Source organism: Myotis yumanensis, unplaced genomic scaffold (genome assembly GCF_028538775.1).
Source record: "Myotis yumanensis isolate MYYU_CA2020_CCGP unplaced genomic scaffold, mMyoYum1.0.hap1 SCAF_19, whole genome shotgun sequence".
In the NCBI taxonomy this organism is placed as follows: domain Eukaryota; kingdom Metazoa; phylum Chordata; class Mammalia; order Chiroptera; family Vespertilionidae; genus Myotis; species Myotis yumanensis.
The window spans coordinates 11978902-12003003 of NW_027223770.1; the positions used below are offsets into that span (position 1 = coordinate 11978902).

At 59.7% G+C, this 24102-nt stretch overlaps 1 protein-coding gene across 1 annotated transcript in view; it reads right to left on the minus strand.

Moving 5' to 3' along the window:
- The window catches only part of PITPNM2 (phosphatidylinositol transfer protein membrane associated 2), a 53950-nt gene that overhangs the window by 9393 nt on the left and 20455 nt on the right, over positions 1-24102 (minus strand). Inside the window, 14 exon segments of the mRNA XM_070399405.1 lie at positions 439-609; positions 3418-3596; positions 4069-4307; positions 4495-4614; positions 4749-4938; positions 5364-5611; positions 7727-7797; positions 8033-8137; positions 10878-10973; positions 11965-12270; positions 13063-13290; positions 15928-16049; positions 17292-17506; positions 22436-22611. Of these exon segments, the coding sequence (XP_070255506.1) occupies positions 439-609; positions 3418-3596; positions 4069-4307; positions 4495-4614; positions 4749-4938; positions 5364-5611; positions 7727-7797; positions 8033-8137; positions 10878-10973; positions 11965-12270; positions 13063-13290; positions 15928-16049; positions 17292-17506; positions 22436-22513 (2368 nt within the window). The 5' untranslated portion in view covers positions 22514-22611.

Sequence of the window (24102 nt, forward strand, 5' to 3'; positions counted from 1 at the left end):
GTGGACCGTCCGGACAGGCTCCGACACAAGACACACGGGGCTCGAGGACCAGTGACAAGACAACTGGGACACACGCCGGGGCGGGTGGGACAGGGCCGTTCCCTGGGAGGGCAGCTCGCACACTCACTCCCGGCCCAGACCTACTCTACAGCCCCCCCTCCTCCCATCCTGCGCCCCTGGAGTCCTCAGCTCTGCCTCCGTGGGCAGTTGGGACGTAGTCTGGGCCCCGGGTATGGGGCTGAGACCCTGTCCTCATTCCTAACTCTGGGATCGGTGGGGCCAGTGCGCCCTCACCCAGACAGGTGCCCAGGTTCTCAGGTGCTCAGTGCAGGCTGCCCTTCCCCGCACAGCAGGCCCACCCCGGCCTGGAGCACCCAGGAGCGGCACCCACCCCCCACCCACCCTCCCCCAGCACCCGGCCGCCCGCGGGGTTCTCACCCAGCAGCGTGGAGCAGCCGTCGCCCAGCGGGTAGCGCTGGTAGCGGGGGATGCTGAAGGGCGGCAGCGCGAAGAACCGCCGCTCCAGCAGGGGCTCCAGGCGCGAGGCGGACGGGTCCGCGGGGTGGAACAGGTTGTAGACTTGCTGGCAGGCCGGCCGCAGCTGGAAAACTGGGGGCGGGGAGGGGGTGGAGTCGCCTGACAGCCAGCCCCGCCCCAGGGAGGCGGGGCCTGGGGCAGGGCGGGGCTTAGAACTGGGCGGGGCCTGGAGTCAGGCGGGGCTTATAACTGGAAGGGGGTCTGGGCAGGGCGGGGCCTGGAACCGGGCGGGGTCTGGAGCAGGGCGGGGCTTAGAACTGGGCGGGGCCTGGGGCAGGGCGGGTGCGGTGGTGGTCCTGAAAGTGTGTCTATGAATTTGGGATCTGTTTGGACCATTTTCCTTATATTAACCTTTTTTTTTTAATTGAAAAGTTAGTCCTGGCAGTTTTTTCTCAGTGATTAGAGCGTTGGCTCTTGGACATAAGGATGGCGGGTTCCATTCCCGGTCAAGGGCACTTACCTGTGTTGCGGGTTTGCTCTCTGCCCCCTCCACCCACCTCCACTCTCCTGCGTAGGGACGTGTACGGGAGGCAACCAGTCCATGTGTCTTTCACATTGATGTTGCTCTCTCTCTCTCTCTCTCTCTCTCTCTCTCTCTCTTTCTCTCCCCCTCCCTTCCTCCCTCCCTTTCACACTCTAAAAAAAAAAAAAAGCAAAGAAAAAAAACCCCTCTGGTGAGGATTAACAACAACAACAAAATTGAAAAGTTATAATAACCACGGTAGAAAACGTTTTTCCAATGCAAGAGTATATGATAAAAGACTTAAATGGAAGGCTGCCTTCCACCTCGAAGCCACGTGGCTGGAGCCCCACCGGTATCTTTAGGGAGCCTCTCACGCCGCCTAGTGGAGCAGGGGCACCTGCCTGCCGGGGTTGGAAATGTCTCCTAGGTTGTCAGAATGGGCTGCAAGTCCAACCACTTCATGTGGATGTAAGAATGTAAGTACACACACACACACGCACACACACACACACACACACGCACACACACAGAATGTAAGTACAGGTCTCCAGCCTCTGCTTTTAGGAAGACCTATGTTCATACAGACGCTCCTTGATTTACGATGAGGTTAGGTCCCAACAAATGCACTGTAAGTTGAAAACATCATCAGTCGAAAATGCATTTGCTACACCTAACCTGCTTCACATCATCGTTTAGCCCAGCCCCCCTTAAACATGCTCAGAACACTTAGTTTGGTGTACAGTTGGGCAAAATCATCTCCACAAAGCCTGTTTTATAATGCCCGGCATCCCGAGAGAGTATCGGACCACTAGCCTGGGAAGATATCAGAATTCAAAATTTGAGTTCAGTTTCTACTGACTGGGTATGGCTTTTGCACCACTGCAAAGTTGAAAAATCGAAAGTCACACCATCATAAGTTGGGGATCATCTGTACCCACTTTCGCCAACCAGAAGAACTGCGAAGAGCACTTTCACTTTTGCAAAGAAAAGCGAAAACAGGGTTCAGCATGTGTTTGTAAATCCTCACCTGAGAATAGGTTTTTATTATTTTAGAGAAAGAGGAAGGGGGAGAGAGAAACATCGACTGGCTGCCTCCTGCATGTACCCTGACCAGGGATCAAACCCGCAACCGAGGTATGTGCCCTGACCAGGGATCGAACCCGCAACCTTCGGGTGTATGGGACGACGCTCCAACCAACTGAACTACCTGGACAGGTTTTAGCATTGGTTTTGCATGAGCTGCTGTAGAGGCAGCAGAGTGGCCCTGCCAAGCCCCCTCCCTGGAACCAACCACACCCGGCATCGCAGCATCCAGCCGCCAGAGCTCTGAGCTGTCTGTGAGCATCTGCACTTTATCTCGGTTTATTTTGTGCAGCTGTTAGCAAGACGTGTCCTAAGCTGTCGGAAAAGACTAAGAGACCTCATAAGGGTGTTATGCTTATTGTAAAACTGGATGTAATTAAGTGTATTTGGTATCATTTGGAAGGTTATTTTTGGGGCCTGGGAGCGCTCAAAAAATTTCCCACATAAATTAATGGTAATTGCCTCTCTGATTTATGCCACGTTGGCGTACGAAACGTTTCAGAGGGTTGCTCCACTGTCGGAGAGCGGGGGAACCCTGTATAAACTGTCGGTAGTGTGTGTCTCACTTTTAAATCACCCACACGGACAGGAACATATGCTATGCTTCTTGAACTTTGCTTTTTTTTTTTTTTTTTCATTTAACACACAGAATTTTGGAGTCTTTCACGTCAGCACGTGTAGTGCTGCCATATTACCCTCAACATAGCATCACTGTCCCTTTGTCAGCCCCTGTCCACTTGCCGTTGGGCAAGTGTCTAAACCTCTCTGAGCCTGTCTCCCCTCAGTCACCTGGGGACTGTGCCATGGGCCTTGCAGTGAGGATGGGAGGGCCACACTGGTTGATCCTGGGGGGCACCGGGCAGCGACCGCTGCTGACAGGCTGCTCAGCCCGTACGTCTCGCCTCTCTGTCTGTGTAGACGGGAGGAGGGTCCTTGGAGCAGCGTGGCTGTGGCAGCTCCGGGGCTGCAAGGCCACGGAACCAGGAAGGCTTTGGGGGTGCCTGGCTGCATCCTCCTTCCTTTCGGGAAGACCTAGTGCCTGGGAGAGGCGTCTATCCCCATCTGACCCTGGGAGGCTCTTTCCTATCCGGACCTCAGCTCCCGGGGGTGCCTTGGAGAAGAAATGAAACAGCAGGTGCTGGGAAACAGGGCCAGGGACTGAGCTGCTGACGCAGGAGCACGGGAGAGGAATGGGCCCCTGGACGGAGGACAAAAAAGAGGCCGATACGGGAAGGGGCCTGGGACGTGACCATGGCCTCGAGACAGGGGTCCACTTGAGACCCTACGCTCTGATCATGTAGCACCCACCCCACCCTCCCCCGCAGGGCTCTCACCTTCCAGGCTGGGGATGACCGTCTTCCTCAAGGCCAGGACCAGCCCCAGCGGGCACCCGAAGAGGAAGAGGTCGGCGACCTCGAAGTCGAACCTGCCCAGGGCCCCTGTGCCGTCCAGCATGGTGGAGCTGCTCGAGCGGCGGGAGCCGGGCTCGTTCCTCAGCACGCTAGCATGGAGGCTGCAGGGGGGGCGCGCGCCAGGTCACACCGAGGCCCTTCTCGGGGCTGGCCCGCCCTCCTCGGCTCCCGAAGGAGGCCCCTGAGGGGTCATCAGGCCCAAAGAGGCTGCACCCCTGTGCTGCCTTCCAGGTGCAGCTGCCCCGGGGCTGCTGGGACACCTCTGAGGTCAGAGGGTCTCCAATGCCTTTGGGACAGCCCTGAGAGGGGCCATGCTGCCCTGGTCAGTTCTGCCCCGGCTTCCCCCAGACAATCTGCTCCCTCTGGGTCAGGATGGCCCTCAGCATGGACAGGACACTGTCCAGGACAACTGTACCCTCCAACCCACTTTCTCCTGCTGAAGAGCTGGGGGCCCAGTCAGGCTGGGGGCCCCCTGGGACCCTGACATTGGCCGTCCCTCCCTCTGGGAGGCCCCGTCCCCGCCTGGCAGTGGGCCTCCTGCTCTGACCCCCAGCCCCCGCCAGCCCCGCCCACCTGGACAGGAAGGCCTGGTGCTGCTGGATGGTGTCCAGCTCGTAGGTGGACGAGTCACTCCTCTTCCGGGGCAGCTGCCTTTTGGGGTCCTCGGTGCCATTGCTACGGGGGATGTCGATGTTGCTGCGGCTCAGGTGCCTACTGCTCTCCAGGTTGCCGCTGCCACCTCCGCCACCGCCACCGCCACCGCCACCGTGCGGCGAATTCACCAGGATGCCCGGGGACAGCAGGTCAGTGTCCTGGAACAGCCCCCGCAAGCTCACTGCCAGGTGGCGACTGGCTGCCCCTCCTCCATGTCGTCCCTCCTGACGGCAGGCCCACTGCCAGCCCAGCTCTCACCCAAGCCAGAGTGGGGAAACCCTGCCCCCAGGCTCCACTGTTCCCCCAGCCCACCGGCCAGGGACTGACAGCTTTTACCCCTGGTACCTGCACGCTGGCCACGCTGCCCCGGCGGCTGCTGCTCTGGCTCTCAGACACCGGCTGGCTGCTGTAGCACAAGGCGTCAAACGCCAGGATGCCCCCCACACTGTCCCCGATCAGGCAGACCTGGAGGGAGAGGGGCCTCGGGGCTGAGCGCCAGGCTGGGGAGAACGGAAGCGCCTGGCACGGCCGGGCCAGAGGTCCAGGCAGGCGCCCCCACCAGGGTCTTCGGCCTTTCCTTCCCGGACCCCGTGACTCACCTGCCCATTGAAGGTCACGCCCTCCTGGGACTTGATGAAGTCCCCGTAGGCGAGGTTGGCCCGCTGGATCACCGTGGCAACAGCCTCCTGGTACTGGGGTGAGGAGGTGGCCAGCAGGGGCAGGGCGGCCAGCGGGATGTGGTCCTGGCTGCTGGACAGACAGCCTTCATCGTGGCTGTAGGGGCTGAGGCTAAGGGAGGGGGCCCAGTCAGGACAGAGCCGTGGCCTCAGGTCAGCCCCCGGAGCCCCTCTCCCCTGCCCTGAGCAGCCCGCCCGGGGCGCCTGCCACCCGGAGAGCCTCAGCCGTGACTCCGCAGACCTGGTGGGGACGCTTCCAGGTCCGTCCCAGGCAGGCGTGGGACAGGGCTGGGGAGGAAGGCCCGAGTCTCGGAGCCAGGTGGGCACCCTTACACGGGGACACGAAGGCTCGGCCCCGGCCCTCCTGACTCTGGGCCCAGCCATCCGCATAGATTTTGCCGCCTCTGGGCAGAACGGACTGGATGGCCTGTCTGGGCATCTAGACAGGTGTCCTCACAGGGGGCGGGGGGCGGGGGCGGGAGGGGAGTCACATAGCCCTCAGGAGGGGGGCGGGCGGCCGCAGACCTGTGCACTCACTTGGAGACCAGGGCGAAGGCGTCGGAGCAGACGGGCGGGCAGGGCACCAGGCGGATGGCGAGGCGGCCCAGGGCGCTGGGGTAGTGCACGCGCATGACGGTGTCGAACACGGTGGTGATGGTGTTGGTGTCGCCCTGCTTGGAGCTGGGGTCCCCGGCGCCCGTGTCCAGGATGGTGCCCCCGTGCAGCACCAGCAGCAGCACGTGGATCTTGGAGGGCGGCATGGCCAGCGGCGGGCTGACCTCGTCCTGCGTGGGCGAGGGGCGGGTGTCAACTCCCCCGGGAACGGAGCTCCTTGCCGAGGCCCCTGACTCCCCCCTTGCTCCCTCTAAGAACCCCGGCTCCAGGTCTTCAGCTGGTGGTGCTGCCCTCGGTGCGTCCGTGTCCAGGCCCCGCAGGCAGGGCCACAGCCGCTCCAAGTCACAGGGTTAAGGGTTGCCAGCAGCTATGAGCTCTCCCTCCATCTACATGGGGCTCCTCCCCGCCCCTGGCCCCACAGCCCCCAAACCCTGCCATTTCTTGACTTTCAATGAGACCAAGGGCCCAGGAGCAGAGATGTCTGGACTGGAACCAGAGCTGTGCCACCCAGGCTGGGACGCCATCCCCAGGCCTCGCCCGGCCCCAGCTCCCAGTGTGACGGGGGTGGAGTGGGGTAGGGGGTGGCCCAAGAGGGGCCACTGGTGAGCACTTGTGTGTCCTATGATGTCAGGAGGCTTGGGGGTGGGGGAGGAGCTGAATGAACAGGGCAGCTTGTCCCCAAAAAGCCAGGGGCTGAAGCCGCCTGGAAGCCCATGAGGGGGCGCGTGAGCTGGGCCCCGACGGCAGGAGGCGGGGCGGCAGCAGGATCCGTGTCAGCACGGAGCCGGAGGAGGGTTGGGCCCTGGGCCTGGGGCTGGGGAGGCTGCCAGGAAGGGAGGGGGGTGCCACCGGCCAGCACAGGGCTCCGGGTAAGTGAGGAAGGAGGGCTGGGCTGCCTCACCCCCAAGAGGGGACTGGTCATGGGCCAGTTGTGGGCCACGGGGCCTGGACGCAGTTTGGGGGCGACACCTGTCCCATAGAAGGACTGCCCGCTGCTGCCCGCCGGTGGGGCAGGAATGAATTCATGGCCCAGGGCAGGGTGGGACCACCAGCCGCCCAGACCACGGGCCAGGACGGCACAGCCACGCTCGGCCACGGGGTTGGGCAGGGCTGGGCAGCGGGGAGCAGAGGGAACCCTGCCTGTGTCCCCTCTGATGGAACTGTCCGCGGACCCCTGAAGGTCAGTCTGAGACACAGCTTCTTCCACGTGAGCCTGCTGTCTGTGGGGCACACCCTGCCGGAGCCGTGAACCCAGTGGGAACAGAGCCCACAGTACGGGGGCGACAGGCCCTGAAAAGCCAGGGGACCCCGTCAGTGTCCCCGTAAAGCCACCTCCTTCCGCATCACCGGGAGAGGAGGCTCTGGTTTGGGGGCTTTTGCCGGCAAGGGGATCTGGCTTTGGGTGGTGGTGCCCAGAACCGTGCTGGGACGCAAGGCACACCCTCGGCCGATCTCGAGCACGGCCCCTTCTGCCCCTCCCGGGGCGTCAGAGCTGTGAGCCACGTGGCTGGGGAGGGGGCTCCGTCTGCTTCATCGCCATGAACCAGAAATTGGAAATCGACACCCCAGTAACTTTTCTAGAAAAACCCATTGGACTTAAAACCTCAGAGCAGAAAACCCCCAAAGCTGGGGAGGGTAGCATGGAAGTTCCTTCCCCCGCAAACCCATCCAAACTCCCCAGGGGTCCCCGTCCCCAGGGGCCGTCTGCACCTTGGGCAGCTTGAGGCCAGAGCAGGGTGGTGGCCGCAGCGAGTGACAGCCCCGCTGGGCCGGGCTCCTGCCCCAAGTGCAAACAGCTCTGACCACCCACGGGTGGAGCAGGAGGGGCCTGAGCTCCGTGCAAAGAACCCCCAAAGCAGACACAGGCACTCCGCGGGCACAGCTTTATTGGGCATGAGAGGGCCGCCCGTCCCCAGCGGGGTGGTGGCTGCCGGCCACATCACTTCTGCCTAGACGGCTTTTGCTTCCTCCCCTTCCATCTTTTTTTCTTCAGGAAATGCAGGCAGGCAGAGCACAGGGTGGTCTTATGTTTGGTCTGGAATTTACAAGTTTCTCATTTTACTTTCCAGGGGAGGAGCTGGGTCCGGTCCTTCCTCAGAGGCTGCCTACCATCCCTGCCCGTTCTTGGGGCGTCAGAGGGGGCGGGGGCCCAGGACAGTGGGGACGTGAGTGAGGCTGTGGGCGCCAAGTCCTGCCTCCACTCCTTTGAGCCCTGCCCGCTCCCCCTGGCAGCTCTGGGGACCACCAGCAGCACAGCCCCCGCCCTCTGCCACCTGGGCACCCACCTCGATGGTGTTCAGCTGCTCCACGCTGGAGGCCACCCTGAACTCGGGAGTGGTCTGACGGTATAGCCCGTCTGCAACACAGAAGCGGGGGGGGGGGGGGGGCGGGGGGGTCCTCTGAGCAGAGGGGCAGCTGGCCAGCCCACCAGACAGAGGCTGTGAGGGTAACGGGCGGGGCCCAGGGTTTCCTTCACCCCACCTTGTCCCCACGCTCAGGAGCTGGGTCAGAGGAGGGCCTTGCACGTGCCCCCCTGCCCCCCCCCCCCCCGCCACCCCGTCCTCCCAGGCCCTCAGCACGCGGCCAGTTACCTTGGGTGTCCTCCAGCTCGGGGCTTTCGATCTTGTCCATGAGGTCATTGGAGTTCCATTTGGTGATGTCCTTGGGGAAGGTTTCCTCCGAGTCGGACAGGTCCTCTGGGGAGGAGAGAGGGGCCTCAGCATGCTGTTGGGGAGCAGGGACTGGGGGGCGGGGCGCTGGGAGGCCTGTTCCCGCAGGTGGGGGGCCTGGGAGTGGTGGCTCCGGCCCGTGTGCTGCTCTGTGCCGGGTTTTGCTCTCCCCGTCCCTTAACAGACGGACCCACGGCCGCATGCCCACAGGGCTGCTGCTTGACCTTTGATTTATTTTTTAATATATTTTTATTGATTTCAGAGAGGAAGGGAGAAGGAGAGAGAGATAGAAACATCAATGATGAGAGAGAATCATTGATCAGTTGCCTCCAGCAGGCCCCACACTGGGGATCCCGAGCCTGCAACCCAGGCATGTGCCCTTGACCGGAATCGAACCCAGGACCGTTCAGTCTGCAGGCTGACGCTCTATCCCCTGAGCCAAACCGGCTAGGGCTGCCTGACCTTTTTAAAAAATTGTGGTAGGCGGGAGCAGACTGGGAGAGGTCAATGGGGGGAAAAGGAGACATATGTAATACTTTCAACAATAAAGAATTTAAAAAGAATACAAAAAACCCCACAAAAATTGTAACATTCACATATCATAAAAGTCGCCATTTAAACCATTTTAAAAGCAGCATTAAAAAAAAAAGTAGCACTTAGTGCATTCACAGTGCTGTGCAACCATCATCTCGATCTAGTTCCAGAACATTTTCTCTTTTTTAAGGTGAGACCTTCTATTTAATTATTAATGTTTTTATTGATTTTAGAGAGAGGAAGGGAGAGGGATAAAGAGATAGAAACATTGATCTGCTGCCTCCTGCAGGCCCCACACTGGGGATTGAGCCTGAAGTCGGGCATGTGCTCTGTCCAGGAATCAAACCAGCGACCTCCTGGTTCGTAGTTGACACTCAACCACTGAGCCACACCAGCCGGGCACCAGAACACTTTCATCACCGAAAGGAAACCCTGTTCCCTTTATTTATTTATTTTTAAATATATTTTATTGATTTTTCACAGAGAGGAAGGGAGAGAGAGAGAGAGAGTTAGAAACATCTATGAGAGAGAAACATCGACCAGCTGCCTCCCGAACATCTCCTACTGGGGATGTGCTCGCAACCCAGGTACATGCCCTTGACCGGAATCGAACCTGGGACCTTTCAGTCCGCAGGCCGATGCTCTATCCACTGAGCCAAACTGGTTTCGGCAACCCTGTTCCTTTAATAGTCATTCCCCCTTCCTCCCTCCTCCAGCCCTGGCCACACCACCCTGCTCTCTGTCTCTATGGACTGGACGCGCCTGCTCTGGACAGTTCCTACAGACGGGCCATAGAGCACGCAGCCTTTAGAGTCTGGTCTTTCACTCAGCACCTGGCTTTCAAAGTTCGTGTGTTTCATGCCTGGACCCTGGAAGGATCTGGAAGGGCCACCCTTTGTTTCTCTGCCCATCAGCTGCGTTCCTGACTGTTTCCCACGTCCACACAATACAGCTCAGTGAGAAGCGCAGCTGTGAGCGATTCCGCCCGAGAGCTCCCGCCCGTGACCCTCCCCCACCCCGCGAGGGTCACGTGGGGCTGGCTGCCCCCGGGCACTGCCGCTCTGGCATCTCCCAGCCTGACTGCCTCCTCTCTTTTCGGGCTTTTTCTAAAGTTTCTACAGGAGCTGGGTTCTCTCCTCACGTCAGGGACACAGCCAGGCCAGGCTCAGGGGTGAGACTCGCAAACACCCTCCCCCACCCTCAGGAGACCCCAGGGCAGAGGCTGGTCATCTCTTCTAAGCCCCTCCCCCAAGGCCAAACCAGGCACCTGCCTTTTGCCTGGACACCCACCCCCCACCCCCAAGTTCTTCCCCTTGAGGCCAGTTAACTAAAATACCATAATTAGCCCAGCCAGTGTGGCTCAGTGGTTGGGCGTCACCCTATGAACCAGAAGGTCACATCCTGGGGCTGCAGGCTTGATCCCCAGTAGGGGGCGTGCAGGAGGCAGCAATCAATGATTCTCATCATTGATGTTTCTCTCTCTCTCCCTCTCCCTTTCTCTCTGAAATCAATAAAAAGTATTTTTTTTAAAAGATGCCATAATTAGGTGGCTCCTCAGCCCGCGTCAAGCTGTGGAGGCGGCCCGGACAAGGCTCTGGTCCTGCCTCTGCCCTGCTGTGTGTCTGGAGGCAAGTCCCTGTCCCTCTCTGAGCCTGTGTCCTGCTTGTCACCTGCGAACTGGAAACCCGCCTCCCACACCTGTCCGCAGGCCCCTCTTATCTCCTCGGGAGGAGGGCCCGGGGGCTGAAGCAAGCGAGGGTTTTGTGTCGGCTTCTCCCGGCTCGGGTGGCTGCGTGCGCACTGTGCTTATTTTAGGATTCGTGGGAACATGGGCACTTCCCGTATTTTCTGCTTGTCTGCATTTTCTAAAGTTTTTACATCAGATGGAAAAAAAAAAAAAGATCATTGCAAAAAAAAAAAATCAGGAAATTATAAGAAGGTAGGCTTTTATGAAACTTCTTATGGAAACAAATTCACACAAGGAAAAAAGCCTCCTTCTGATCCTCGGTCCATTTCGGGGGGGTCGGAGAACACGGTCCCCTCTGCCAGGCCGGGCACATCCTGACCTCCGGTTGGGGTGACTTCACTCAGCCTCTCATCCTCGGTCCCATGCTGCTCACCAGGACTGTGCACAGGTAAGCGCCACTCGGACCCACACACCCCAACTTTCAGACCAGACCCCCAGATCTCTCGTGGGAGGTGTCCCCCCAGAGCTACCCAGGAGCCCGCCTACCGTGCGCATCGAAGAACTCATCCTCCGAGCTCTCGTCCGAGTCCCGGGCGATACTCTGCATCCTCCACTCTGAGATGCTGTGGCGGGAAGGGCTGGCTGGAAGGCAAAACCGCCCACTGACCGACCGCCCAGCGGACGGATGGGGCTGGGGACAGAGGCAGGCGGGTGTGAGGTGCCGGAGCGAGGGCAGGAGGGCTCGGAGGAGATGGGTGTGAGAGAGGAGGGGCCGGTGGCCCTGACTCCTCGTGGTGGAAGCTCCTGGGACTTTGAAAACCGCCCCCTCCCAGCCCACCAGCCACAATGCAGCCCCGTCCCCGCCTGGGGGAGGACACGGCGGTGGGAGGGGATGCGGGGTACGGCCGGGCGGGCAGTCACACGGCCTGGGCCCTCCTGGGCCTCTGCTCTGGGCCAGCCCCGGTGCTGCTCCTTAAATTCTCTGGAGGCAGAGCTGCCAGGGCCGTGGCGGGAGGGGAGGACATAAACGTGTCCACGTGTACATTTCCACGGACCCTCTGCACAGGGATGGACACGCCTGGCGTGGGAAGAGCCGCTCTGCAGAGGGGACTCCTGACTTTATATGAGGTGCCTTGTTTTTCAAAATCGCCACAGTATGCCCACAACAGTTCCCTTGAGAAAGGCCTTTCTCGGGTCCGAAGCCTTCTTCTCGCCCCTCGGCCTGGCCCAGAATGTGGGGTCTGGTCCCTCAGGAGCAGAGTCCCCCCTCCTTGTGCTGTGTGGGGCCCACCCAGGCCCCCTCTCTTCCTGGGACCCTGGCTCCTCAGAGCTGCAGCCGCTGGGTCCTGGGAGAGGCTGGGAGGGGGTTCCCACATAACCAGCCTGTCTTGCCCGGGCTGTGGAGGTGAGTCTGGGGGAACCTGCTAGAGGGGTGTGGGGCGCCCTGGCCTTCTCCTACCAGCAGGCAATTGGTTCTAACTCCGGGCAGCTGTGGCCCACAAGGTCCGAAAGCAAGAGTCCCTTCCCAGGGCTGGCATTACCTGGCAGTGGCCTGGGGCTGCCTCGGGGGGCTGAGGGCTGCCTTGGGGGGCAGCCGAGGGCAGGGACCCGCACCGGGGCTGGGGCGGCTCACCTCCCCGCTTGGATGACCGTGATGACTTGGAGGACGTGGACCACTGCTTCTTCAGGCCGCGGCCGGCCAGGGGCTCGCCGCTGCTGCAGGGCTGGGGGGGCTCCCCGGGGGTGTGGTCCTGGCTGGCTTCGCCCTTGGACAGCTCGTCGGCCTCCTCCTCGTGCTCCTTGAACTGGGCCATCTTCCGGGACAGCATGAGCTGCGCCTCCTTCTCCAGCTCCCGGATGTTCTCCATGCTCAGCCCGTACCACTCGTCCTGCCAGCACCAGGCCTGCCGGTGCGCCCGGACCATCACCTTCCGCAGGGCTGGGCGGGCGGGGCAGAGACGGAGGCGGGAGGGGGGCAGAGACGGAGGTGGGAGGGGGCAGAGACGGAGGTGGGAGGGGGCAGAGACAGAGGGGGCGTCAGCTGGGCCACAGAGGCCCCACGGGCCGGGCTCAGGGCTGGGGGGTGCCCCATGTAGCAGGTCACAGTGTAGCCTCCAGCAAATCACTGTCCCTGTGCCTCAGTTTCCCCCCCTGTGAGTGTGGGGTTTGGCTCACAGATGGCCTCCCACAGTAATGCGTCTGCTCAGAAGCCACTCTGAATCTGGGGGGATTTCTGCCCTGGAGGGGTGGGGACGCTGGAGGAGGACTTCCCGAGAGTCCAGTCTCAGGGCCTGGCATCCTTTCCCGTCGACTTTCCCAGGGAAAATCAAGTTCAAGGTCAAAGGTCAAAGCAGCTTGGTCCTCCCTTTTCTCTTCTTAAAAAAAATGTCTTTTTTTTTTTTTATTGATTTCAGAGAGGAAGGGAGAGGGAGAGAGAGAAACATCAACAGGTGGGACACAGGTGGGGCTGCAGGCGGAGACACAGGTGGGGACACAGGTGGGGCTGCAGGCGGAGACACAGGTGGGGACACAGGTGGGGTTCCAGGCGCGGATGCAGGCGGGGACACAGGTGGGACACAGGTGGGGTTGCAGGCGGGGACACAGGTGGGGCTGCAGGCGGGGACACAGGTGGGGTTGCAGGCGCGGACACAGGTGGGACACAGGTGGGGATGCAGGCGGGGACACAGGCGGGGCTGCAGGCGGGGAGGAGGGCGGCTGGTGCCAGGCTCACCGGTGTCGTGGATGAACCTCTCGATCTTGGACTGCATGCCCCAGTAGCGGAACTCCACCTTGCACAGCTTGTAGGCGCACATGATGGGGAACACCTGCTGCTTGTACTCCTGGATCCAGTTGTCCGACAGGGGCCCCCGCTGGGTCTTGACGGAGTGGAACAGCTTGGGGTCCTCTTCCGTCCTATACTCGTTGGGCGGCACGGGGTCCTTGACGATGTCGATGAAGTCTGCGGGGAGACCCTGAGAGTGAGCGGTCACTTCCACCCTGACCTCCCCCCTCTCCCCTGTCCCGTCTCCTCGCCCTGTCCCTGCCGCCCCTGAATCCTTGCGGGCGCTGGGCCTCGGAGGGCCAGTGAGGATGCTGCTCAGGGCCACTCCGGCCTCGGCTCTCCTGACGGTGGGCCTATGGCTCCCCTTGTGGCCTTTTCAAGTCATTTCAGCACCCCCCCACCCCCCCCACCCCCCCACCCCCCCCCCCCGCATTGTGTGCATTCTACCAATTACCAGAGACGCACAGGGGGTGTGGGAGTGGGTGTGGGAGCGGGTGTGGGAGGGGGTGTGGGAGCGGGTGTGGGAGGGGGTGCGGGTGGGTAGAGAGGAGGCCAGGTAAAGCTTCCCAGAAAGGGGCCTTTCAGCCACAGGAGCCCTGTGAGGCCCAGCAGCACTGATTGACCGAGTGGGGGATGGGGGACACTAGGGGGTCCCTGTGGGGAGAGGTGATGAGGGCGCGGCTGGATCTGCAGCATTACTGGCCAGGCAAGTGTGTGGGTGGTGCCTGGGGCACAGGTGGCACTACATACAGTCTGAAGGCAGGCTGGCCCGTAGAAACCCTCCCAGACCGAAGGGAGGAGACAGGACGAGCCAATTCAAGAGCCCAGGACAGTCCTGACAGGAGGTAGCAGATGCCACAGGCTGGGCATCGGGGTAATGGGACTGGGGGCTGGAGGGTGACTAGAGGAATGGCAGTGACTCTGGGAAGGACATGAGCCATGCCACCGCCTGTCACCTGCCTCAGAACCACCGACTTGCTGGCTCCTAGGGCTCGTGGGTTAGCAGGGCCGGGACACAGGTGCTGAGAAGGAGCCAGGACCGGTGTGTGGCTCAGAGCCGTGTGGGGAGGATGGCGTGGGGGGGGCTCTGCCCCAGCCAGACCCAGGCTGTCTCATCTCCCTGGCACGTGGGCACCGGGTCTCGGCTGTGGGTTGACATGAGTTCCACCAGAAGCAGTGAGGGGCCAGAGCACCAAGTGCTACAGCATAGGGGCCGGGGGAAGGGAACGAAAGTCCGGTCTGGCCAGCGTGGCTCAGTGGCCGAGTGTTGACCTATGAACCAGGAGGTCACGGTTCGATTCCCAGTCAGGGCTCATGCCTGGGTTTCGGGCTCAATCCCCAGTAGGGGGCATGCAGGAGGCAGCCAATCAATGATTCTCTCTCATCACTGATGTTTCTATCTCTCTCTCCCTCTCCCTCCTCTCTGAAATAAATTTTAAAAATTATATATATATATAAAATATTTTTTAAAAAACAAAAAACTCCTGCCTGGATCAGACCGTATGCCCAGCCGGCTTGGGCAGAAAGGCCACAAGGGGATGCTGGGAGCAGGGGCCATGCAGGGGCCTGTGGAGGGAGCCCACGGAGCTGCCAGAGGGCCTGCGTCGTGCTGGGGCCTTCCCTCCTGTTATGGGTATTTCTGGGTAGAAAGCACGCTCCCCCACCCCCCCAAGTTCATATGCTAGAGTCCTGACCCCCAGGAGCTCAGAATATGGCCTTATTTGGACACAGGGCCTCCAAAGATGTAATCAAATGAAAATGAGGTCATTAGGGTGGCCCTGATCCAACATGACTAGTGTCCTTACAAAAAAGGGGACATTTGGCCCTGACGCGCTGCCACGGGGAGAACGCCATGCAGAAATGACGACGGAGATTGGGGCGATGCGTTTACAAGCCAGGAACACCGAGGTCCGCCAGCAGGAGGGAGGCCTGGCACAGAGCCTTCCTCGCTGACCCCGGAGGCACCAAGCCCGGGCACACCTCGACCTTGGGCTTCTGGCCTCCAGGGCTCTGAGGCAGTCAACTTCTGGTGTAAGCCGCGCCCCCCCTCAACCCCCGCCCCACACCCCGCGTCTGTGGCACTGTGTTCCTGGAGCCCCAGCAAAGTAACAGCTTCCAGGCCCCAGTGGGGCCCATGGAGGGCTGTTCTCAGGGACAAAGCCCTTCACGCCCACGAGAGAGGCGGCCTGGGAGTTCGCTCCCGGGGCGCGAGCGGCCACCTCCGGCCGAGCACCTGCCCGACCCACCTCCACGTGACTTGCTCCTGGGCCTGGAACCCGGGGTTCCCGAGTGGTGGCTGCTGAGCTGCGTTGGCCCCACAGACGTATGTTTTTGGCCAGCGTGAGTTTATTTACAGAGATTTTTCATTAGTTGCCAACATTGAGGAATTGGGAGATGACACATGAAAATTCTGATTTCTGGCCTCTCTTGGAAAAATAGATTTAACCAATGAGGCCCTTCGCTACGTGGCCCAGTCACCTGGAGGGGAGAGGGGTAGAGGCCGCCTGCCATGAAGGGGACACGGCCCCGCCCCGCCCACTGAGCACACACGGGTGGGGACCCCTCAAAGGGAAGGAGGGGCGGGGCTCAGGGTGTAAAAGGCACTAAGCCTCAGTGTACATGTCAGAAAAATGGGGCCAGGAAGGCTACCCTGTCTCCCCTGGTGCCCCCTCCCATGCTTGCTCAAGACCCAGGACAGGAGCAGGTCAGGAGCCTGCCCGGCCTGGAGACGAGGGGCCCACAGGCAGGGAACCCCAACACGGCCCAGAAGGGCCCCTGCCCTCCCCAGCGTGGGAGCGTTGTGGTGGACGTTACCGATCACCAGCTGGCTCCTTTCCACGGGCGACAGGCTGAACACGTTGGGGTTTTCTCCGGCATCGGTTTTATAAAAGGTTTCAATGTCGATGGAGAATTTCTCCACGAAAGGGCAAGTGAACCTGTGGGGGAAGAAAACCATCCATCAGGACCCTAACCCTAACCCGAACCCGAACCCGAACCCTAACCCGGGGGTGGAGGGTGTGGGCATGGGGTGGCTGGGCCAGGGCCTGCCGGACCCGCGGGGCAGGAGACACAGGTGGAAGGAGGCTGGAGTGGTGGACGGGACTCATCTGTCTTGTCCACCTCCTGGACCTTCCCCTCGTCCCAAGGACAGCCCAGGCCAGGCCAGGAGGGGGCAGGGGTGGGTTTAGGGGAAGAGGGAGATGTGGCAGGAAGCTGCTGGAAGCCCTGTGTCCAGGTCCCCGTGTGTGAGGCATGGTGCAGACGCAGGTACAACTACCGCAGCCTACTGCCGAGTGGGCGGAAAGGGACAAGCACTCTGAGCCACAGGCCACCCCTGCACGCTGTCCCACAAGGAGTCAGGTCTGGTAACAAGGGAACAGCCCTCCGCTCTCTCTTTTTAAAAATGTTTGTATTGATTTCAGAAAGAGGAAGGGAGAGGGAGAGGGAGAGAGAAACATCAATGATGACAGAGAATCATTGATCGGCTGCCTCCTGCACGCCCCCTACTGGGGACCAAGCCTGCATCCCAGGCATGTGCCCTGACTGGGAATCGAACCCTGACCTCCTAGTTCATGGGTCGATGCTCAACCACTGAGCCATACAGGCCGGGCAAGCCCTTCTCTCTTGGCTGGGGTTGAGCTCAGAGGAGGAAAGTGTGTTGGGAGGAGGAATGGCCTCCATGGATCCTCGGGCAAGCTCCGGGCCCTCACCCAGGACGGGGAAGGGAGGACAGGAGACTCGTGGGGACCCTATCTGCATAGCAGGTGGGCAGCCAGCTGGGCGCACCCCGTCTGGTCGAACCCAGTGGTGCTCGGCTACACTGGGTGAGGTGGGGGCACAGAGTGAAGAACCTCCCACTGGGGGATCTGAAGGAGACCCCAGTTCAACATGGTACGTAGCTGAGGGTCTCGGGGTTGGAGGGAATCTGGGCCATCTGGTCTACCCTCAGGTCGTGCTTCTTCCAGCTGCTGACGGTCCCCAATTCTCAGGTGAACATGAAGGTTTAGTTTGTATTCCCTGAGCTCCCAGATGGCAAGGGGGTCTCGGCCGGACCTTGCTGAACTCATGCCTTCCAGGCCTCCCTCCCTGACACCCCTCTTCTGCCTGTTTCCTGCAGGGAACCCTAGCGGACCTTCAGGGCGCCCCTACCTGGAATAGAGGCTCAGCTCCCTGCTCACCTGGTTCGCGTGTAGGGGTAGGCGTTCCAGGACTCCTCCACCACCCGCAGGGCCGCCTTGGGCAGGATGGAGCGGAACCAGCTGGGAATGTGCCTGCCCACGTGGTACACCTTGTGTGTGTACTGTCCGGAGCCGCCTGGGCCGTCCGTGTATGGCCTGTTCTCCAGGATCTCCACGCCGCTGCCTTCGCCATATGTCTCGTTGCGGCTCTTCTTCTGTGGGGACAAAGGCACCGTCCATGTGTGGGGGCCACAGTGCTCTGCAGAAGGGAAGGGGCTCAGGTGACCAAGCCCCGGAGAGCTGAGTGGGAGGAGGAGCCTACGATAGGCAGATCTATGTAGGAGAGGCAGGAGTCTAGAAGGAAACCCATGTACCTGTATCTGCAAACTATATATATTCATTTTCAACAAGGATGCCAAGACCACTCAATGGGGAAAGAATAGTCTTTTCAAATGGTGCTGGGACAATTGGCTCTCCACATGGAAAAGAATGAAGCTGGACCCCTACCTCACACCACACATAAAGATGAACTCAAATGGATCAAAGACCTAAAATTATAAAAGTTTTAGAAGAAGATAGAGGGGGCAAGTCTTCATCATCTTGGATCTGGCAATGGTTTCTTAAGCACAAGCAACCAAAGGTAAAATAGATAAAATGGATTCCATAAAAAATGTAAAACTTTTGTGCCTCACAGGACACTAAGAAGAAAGAGGAAGGCAACCCACCGAATGGGAGAACATTTTTGTAAATAATATATCTGATAAGGGCTGTGTATACAAAATATATTAAAAACTCTAATGACTCAACAACAAAGAAGGAAATAACCCAATTCAAAAATGCACAAAGGGCTTGAATAGTCATTTCTCCAAAAAAGATACACAAATGGCCAACAAGTCCATGAGAAGATGCTTCAGCCCCTCTAGTCATCAGGAAAATGGCAATCAAATCTACGAGATACCCCTTCACGCCCATTAGGATGGCTAAGAAGTCAAACGATTAGCAAGTGTTGGTGAGGATGTGGAGACATTGGAACCATCATGCACTGCTGGTGGGAATGCGAAATGGTAGAGTCGTCGTGGAAAATCGTGTGGCGGCTCCTCAAAAAGGTGGACACAGAGTTCCCACACGCTCAGCAGTTCCACTCCCAGGTATACATCCGAGGAAACGAAAGCATAGGTCAGCACTCGAACTTGGACACCCGTGTGCATAGCAGCACCAGTCACAACAGCCAGGAGGCGGAACCAACCCAGATCTCCACGAACTGAAAAATGGGTAAGCAGCTCTGGTCAGTGTGGTGCACCAAAGGGTCATGGGTTCGATTCCCAGTCAAGGGCATGTACCTGGGTTGCAGGTTTGATCCCCGGTCCCGGTCAGGGCATGTGCTGGAGGCAACCAATCGATGTGTCTCTCTCACATCGATGTTTCTCTTTCTCTCCCCCTCCCTCCCTTCCTTCCACTCACTCTTTCTAAAAATCAATGGGAAAAATATCCTCGGGTGAGGATTAACAACAACAACAAAGGATAAACAAATTATATCCATACAATGGACTATGATTCATCCATAAAAAAGAAATACTGCCACCTGCTACAATGTGGATGAACCTTGAAAACATGATGCTGAGTGAGAAAAGCCGGACACAAAAGGCCACATACTGTGTGATCCTATTTCTACGAAACATCCGGAATAGGCAAATCCACAGTCAGAAAGCAGATTATTGGGTGCCCAGGGACAGGGGGCTGGGAACGGAAAATGACTTTTCTTTGAGGAGCTGAAAATGCTCTAAATTGATTGTGGTTTCATAACATAATGAAAACCACTACACTGTACCCGGTAAACATGTGAATTGGTTGGTGCGTGACTTACATCTCAATGAAGCTGGTATACGACAAAACACACACACGCCAAAACCGATCCTGTCTCCTGCTCTCTCTCAGACTTCAGACAGATCACCTGTGGGGAGTGGGGAGTAGGGAGGGGCCTCGGAGCCCCTGCCTGGGCTGGGTAGGATGCCTGGGTCACCTCTGGGCGTCTCTCGGCACCAACATCCTGGCCGGTGTTCAAAAGCTCAGGTTTCTGCTTATGCAGAAAACCTCGAGGTTGAGATGCTGGTGACTTTAAGCCCAGCATCTGTTTCCATGGTGACGTGATGGCACCGCCAAGGCTACCTTCGGTCAGCTTCCCGAATAGCAGGTGTGCGCATGCTCACACGCACACACCTGTGACCCCTGCCAGCTTTGCGGGCGCAGGCTGGGTGGAGAACCCTGCCCTCTCCCTCCCAGGGGCCTGAGGCCGCACAGGAGGGGCTGAGCCACCTTGGGCCTGGTGCGGGCAAAGCACAGACCCCAGGAGGCAGGATCCTTCAGAAACAGGAGGCTCCCCGGGTGGGTGGCTAATGAAGGGGGTGGGAAGCAGCAAAGAGCAAGCAGCCCCCCACCCTCCTCAACCAGCGCTCCCAGCGCTGTCCAGGGTCCTGGCCGAGCTCTGCCCAGGGCTCGCTGGGAGCTAAGCATTTGCCCTGCCTCTTACAGGAGAGCAGGCTCTCTCCCAGACAGGCCAACTTTTCGTTTGTTTTTAAAATCTTGAACACGTGCCCGGCCGGTGTGGCTCAGTGGATCTATGAACCAGGAGGTCACGGTTCGATTCCCGGTCAAGGCACAAGCCTGGGTTGTGGTCTCGATCCCCAGCACATCTGTGTAACCCAGCCTCCGGCCCAGGCCGGGCACGGAAGTCTGGTGAGTTTAACTTATCTTGTCAACAGCTTTACTGAGGTCTGACTGATTATGTTCACATCTGTGAAACCTGCACACAACAGAGATAAGGGGCTTGTCTGTCTCCCCCATGGCGGATGGAGACGCTGGGAACTCAGGCCCAGGTGCAGGTGAGACGAATGTGGGAGCAGGAGGAGTGGGGCTCGGAAGAGGGGGAGGGTGTGAGCAGCCCCCGGGCCGTAGGAGACATCACACGGGAGGCATAAGAATAGAAGTTTCTGTCAGGCCAGTGTGGCTCAGTGGTTGAGCACTGACCTATGAACCGGGAGGTCACAGTTCGATTCCCAGTCAGGGCACATGCCCAGTTTGTGAGCTCGATCCCCAGTGGGGGGCCTGCAGGAGGCAGCTGATCAATGATTCTCTCTCATTGTTGATGTTTTTCTCTCTCTCTCCCTCTCCCTTCCTCTGAAATCAATTATATATATATGAATAGATTAATTTTTTTAAAATATCAAAAGAGGGGTGAAGATGGCAGGTGTTTTTGAGGGGCCCAGAGGCCGAGGTGGTTCAATGTTTGAAAGAGCTTTGGATATTCTAGAAGCTGAAAGTCAGTCCCCAGGGGTCTGGAGGCACAGACCACAGAGCCCGGGGTGGGGGCGGCTGTAGTCGGGGGGGCTCCCCTGGTGTGGGTGGGCATCACAGAGCCGCAGGACAAACAGCGGCTGTGGCGGAACAGCCGAGGCCTCGCACAGGCTGAGCGATTTCCGGGGTGCTTGGGGCTGGGGGCTGAGAGCCTCTCCCTCCCCCCCTGCTCTCGAGGAATAACTGCAGGGTAGGTGGCTCGAGAGGGAATTGAGTGGTGCTCCTGAAGCAGTTTGGAGCAAACTGCCCCCAGAGAGGCCGAGTTTGCCTCTGTCCTCTTTCCAGTGGAGCTTCCCGTGCCGGGAGCCGCTCACACTCCAGCAGTTCCATCGAGCTCCTCCCAGGAGGGAGCTGGGAGCCGGCTCTGCAGGGAGCTCCTAACGCCCCAGACCTGGGCTGAAGGGTGGGAGCCGCCAAGCAAACCCAGGGGTGTGGTGGCCCTGCCGGCCTGGGCTCCCCCCGGCTCCTGTGTGATGATTCTGCGACTGGCGGGGGAGGAAGGGTAGTGGGGGGCAGCATGGCCAGAGGCTGGACCGAGGCATCCACACGCCCAGAGGAGCCCAGAGCAGGTTTATCATCAGACCCTGAACTGGGAGGGAAGCTGTGCAGCTGGGCCAAGGGCTGGGGCAGCAAGAGGCTGCCAGGGGTGCTGGGATGGGGACTGCACAGAGCAGGACCCGTGAAAATGGGAGCTGTGGTCCCATCTGGGCCATGAGCAGCGGGTCCCGTGTTCCAGGATGCTCAGGCGCCGTGGAGGGAGGCCGGAGCCCTCTGGGGTGGGGTGGCCTTCTCTGGCTCCTCACAGGGAGCTGTCATCCTCACACTCATGTGCGACTGTAAATCAGCCAGGTGGCAGTCACCACTGTCTCGCAGGCAGCCCAGGGGAGTAAGAAGAGGTGGACCTGGGAGGTGGGAGGTGGGCTGTGGGCGCCCAAGCCAGTCAGTTAACATCTCTGGGCCTTGCACCTCCCTGTCTGTCGGATGGGTTGCTTTGGACTGAATGTCTGTGCCCCGCCCCCTCCGAATGCATGTGCTGAAGCTGGTCCTCCAATGTGATGGTGTGAAGGGGCCAGGCCTTTGGGAGATGATTAGATCATCAGGGTGGCGTCCCCACCAGGGATTAGCGTTCATATAAAAAGAGACCCCATGGGGGGGGGGGGGATTAACCGGGGAATTTATATGCAGATATGCATAGCCCGTGGACAGAGACGATAATGGCAAAGGCCTGGGAGGGGTGGGTGTGGGGTGGGGTGCATCAATGGGAAAAAAACAACCACCACCACAACAAAGGGGACATCTGTAATACTTTCAACAATAAAGATTAAGTTTAACAAAAAAGACCTCAGAGAGCCCCTCCCCTCTCTGCCATGTAAGACACAGTAGGAAGGTGGCTGTCTGCAAGCCAAGAAGAGAGCCCTCCCCAGACACCCAGCCTGTCAGCACCTTGACCTTGGACTTGCCAGCCTCCAGAATGGTGACAAGTCAAGTCGCTTGTTCCAGCCCCCGAGTCTGGGGTACTTTGTTCCAGCAGCCGAGCTGACTAAACATGAGAATAACATCTGGGATCAGTGAGATGACGGGTGTTCTATGTCGTGAATACAGCGCTGGCAAGACCACCCATGCCACAGGCATCCCACGGCGCGCCGTGGTCTATCCGGCACCGTGCTTGGCGGCCAGACACTAACCAGGAGCCCAGCCGGCAGACACGGTGCGAGAAGGCCACGCCGCCACCCAGTGCACGGTGCGGAGGGCTGCGTGTGCGCCCGGCGTGGCCAGCCCCGCCCCCGACCCACCTGTATCATGTAGAGCTGGGCGATGCGGTACTCCTCCACGGTCATCGGCAGAGGAATCCGATACTCCTTTATGATCATCTTGGAGTCCACGCCTTCCCGGCGACGGGGAACTGCGTGTTGGGACTTCTAGGCGACGAGGTTCCTTAAAGAACCATGACAGGGCTCACCGAGGACCCCTGAGGGGGAGAGAGAGGACAGGTGAGTCGCCTTCTGCAAAGACTGATGGGAACAAGAACACGGAGGAAGGGCGGGGCCTGCACCTGAGGCTGGAGTTCTGGTCCCCGTTCTGCCGCGAGCCCACCGCGTGACTTTGAACAAGTCCCCTGCCCCAGCCTCCAGTGTGGCTCAGTTGGTGGGGTGTCATTCCGTGCACCAGGAGGTCGCTGGTTTGATTCCTGGTCAGGGCACATGCCCGGGTTGCAGGCTTGATCCCCAGTAGGGGGCGTGCAGGAGGCAGCCAACTGATGTTCCTCTTTCATCGATGTTTCTCTCTCTCTTTTCAAATCAATAAAAACAAAAAAACATAAGAAAGAAATCATAGCCTTTGAGTCAGCCAGATCCTTCACCTCCTCCCAAGCTGTGGCCGTGAGCAAATTCCCTAATCGCTTGGATCTTTCATTTCACCTCCCACAAAATTCTCCCATCCAACTCAGCCCAGTTCCAACCAGCACCCAGCTGGCAGTCAGGGTCTGAGCAGGGGCTGGAAGGCAGGCGTCCAGGCCTGTGTGTGGCCCAGCTTCCCGCCTGCACTGCAGACCCCAAACCCCATCAGGGAAACATGGCCGAGCACCCAGGGCACGCACGTCCGTCCGAAGGACACACGGCCCCTTGCCAGGCCCTGGTGGGCACGATGGGGCCCCCTTGCTTTCTTCCTAGTTGAGCCCGAAGCAAGGGGCCCCGGGCAGGCTCAACCCTCACGAAAGAAGGCGGCGTGACTGTGTGTCTGCCTGTCCCCCGAGCCCTCCTTGTCTGCCCGGCAGCTGAACCCTCAGACAATCTCATTACGCTCATTCCAGCGGCCCGGGCGCGCGAGGCAGACACACATTTCATCGTCCCCGCTGGAGTCGGGGGGCGGGGCGGGGCGGGGGACTAGACAGAATGATCTTTCCCTGCTCTGCACAGGGCAGCCTTGGGGGCCTGGCACAGGGTGAGGGGGAAAGAAAAAGGAAGTCTTGAGAGGCCTTGCTATGAGGGAAGCCAGGCAAGGACTCTGGGTGACCAGTGTGCACCCCGCCCCAGGAGCACAGCCCTGGCCCCTCCCTGGGAGGACAGGGATGGACCCCCCATGGAGCCTCAATTACGGCACCCGGCCCAGGTCTCTAGGAAAGCCTTGGGCTCCCGAAGCCCTGTGTTCACGACCCTACGAAGGACCCCCGTTCACCAGTGTCTTTGAGGAAACAGCAGCCCAGACAACGTCAGAGCGGAGGCCAGTGGGCGTGGCCACCAGGGCCGTCCTAGGGGAGGGATCCGCCCTGGGCAAGGTGTGTCTGGAGCCCGGGCCTGGATTTGGGGTGGGGGTCACCCTCCTGGGCCTCAGGCAGGCAGCCTGTCCAGCCAGAGCCACAAAGGGAGGAGAGGGCACAGGCCTGCAGCTGACCGATAAGGCGTGGTGCCATTCACGGGATCAAGGGCAGGAGCCCAGGGTCGTCAGGGACCCTCCGGGCCTC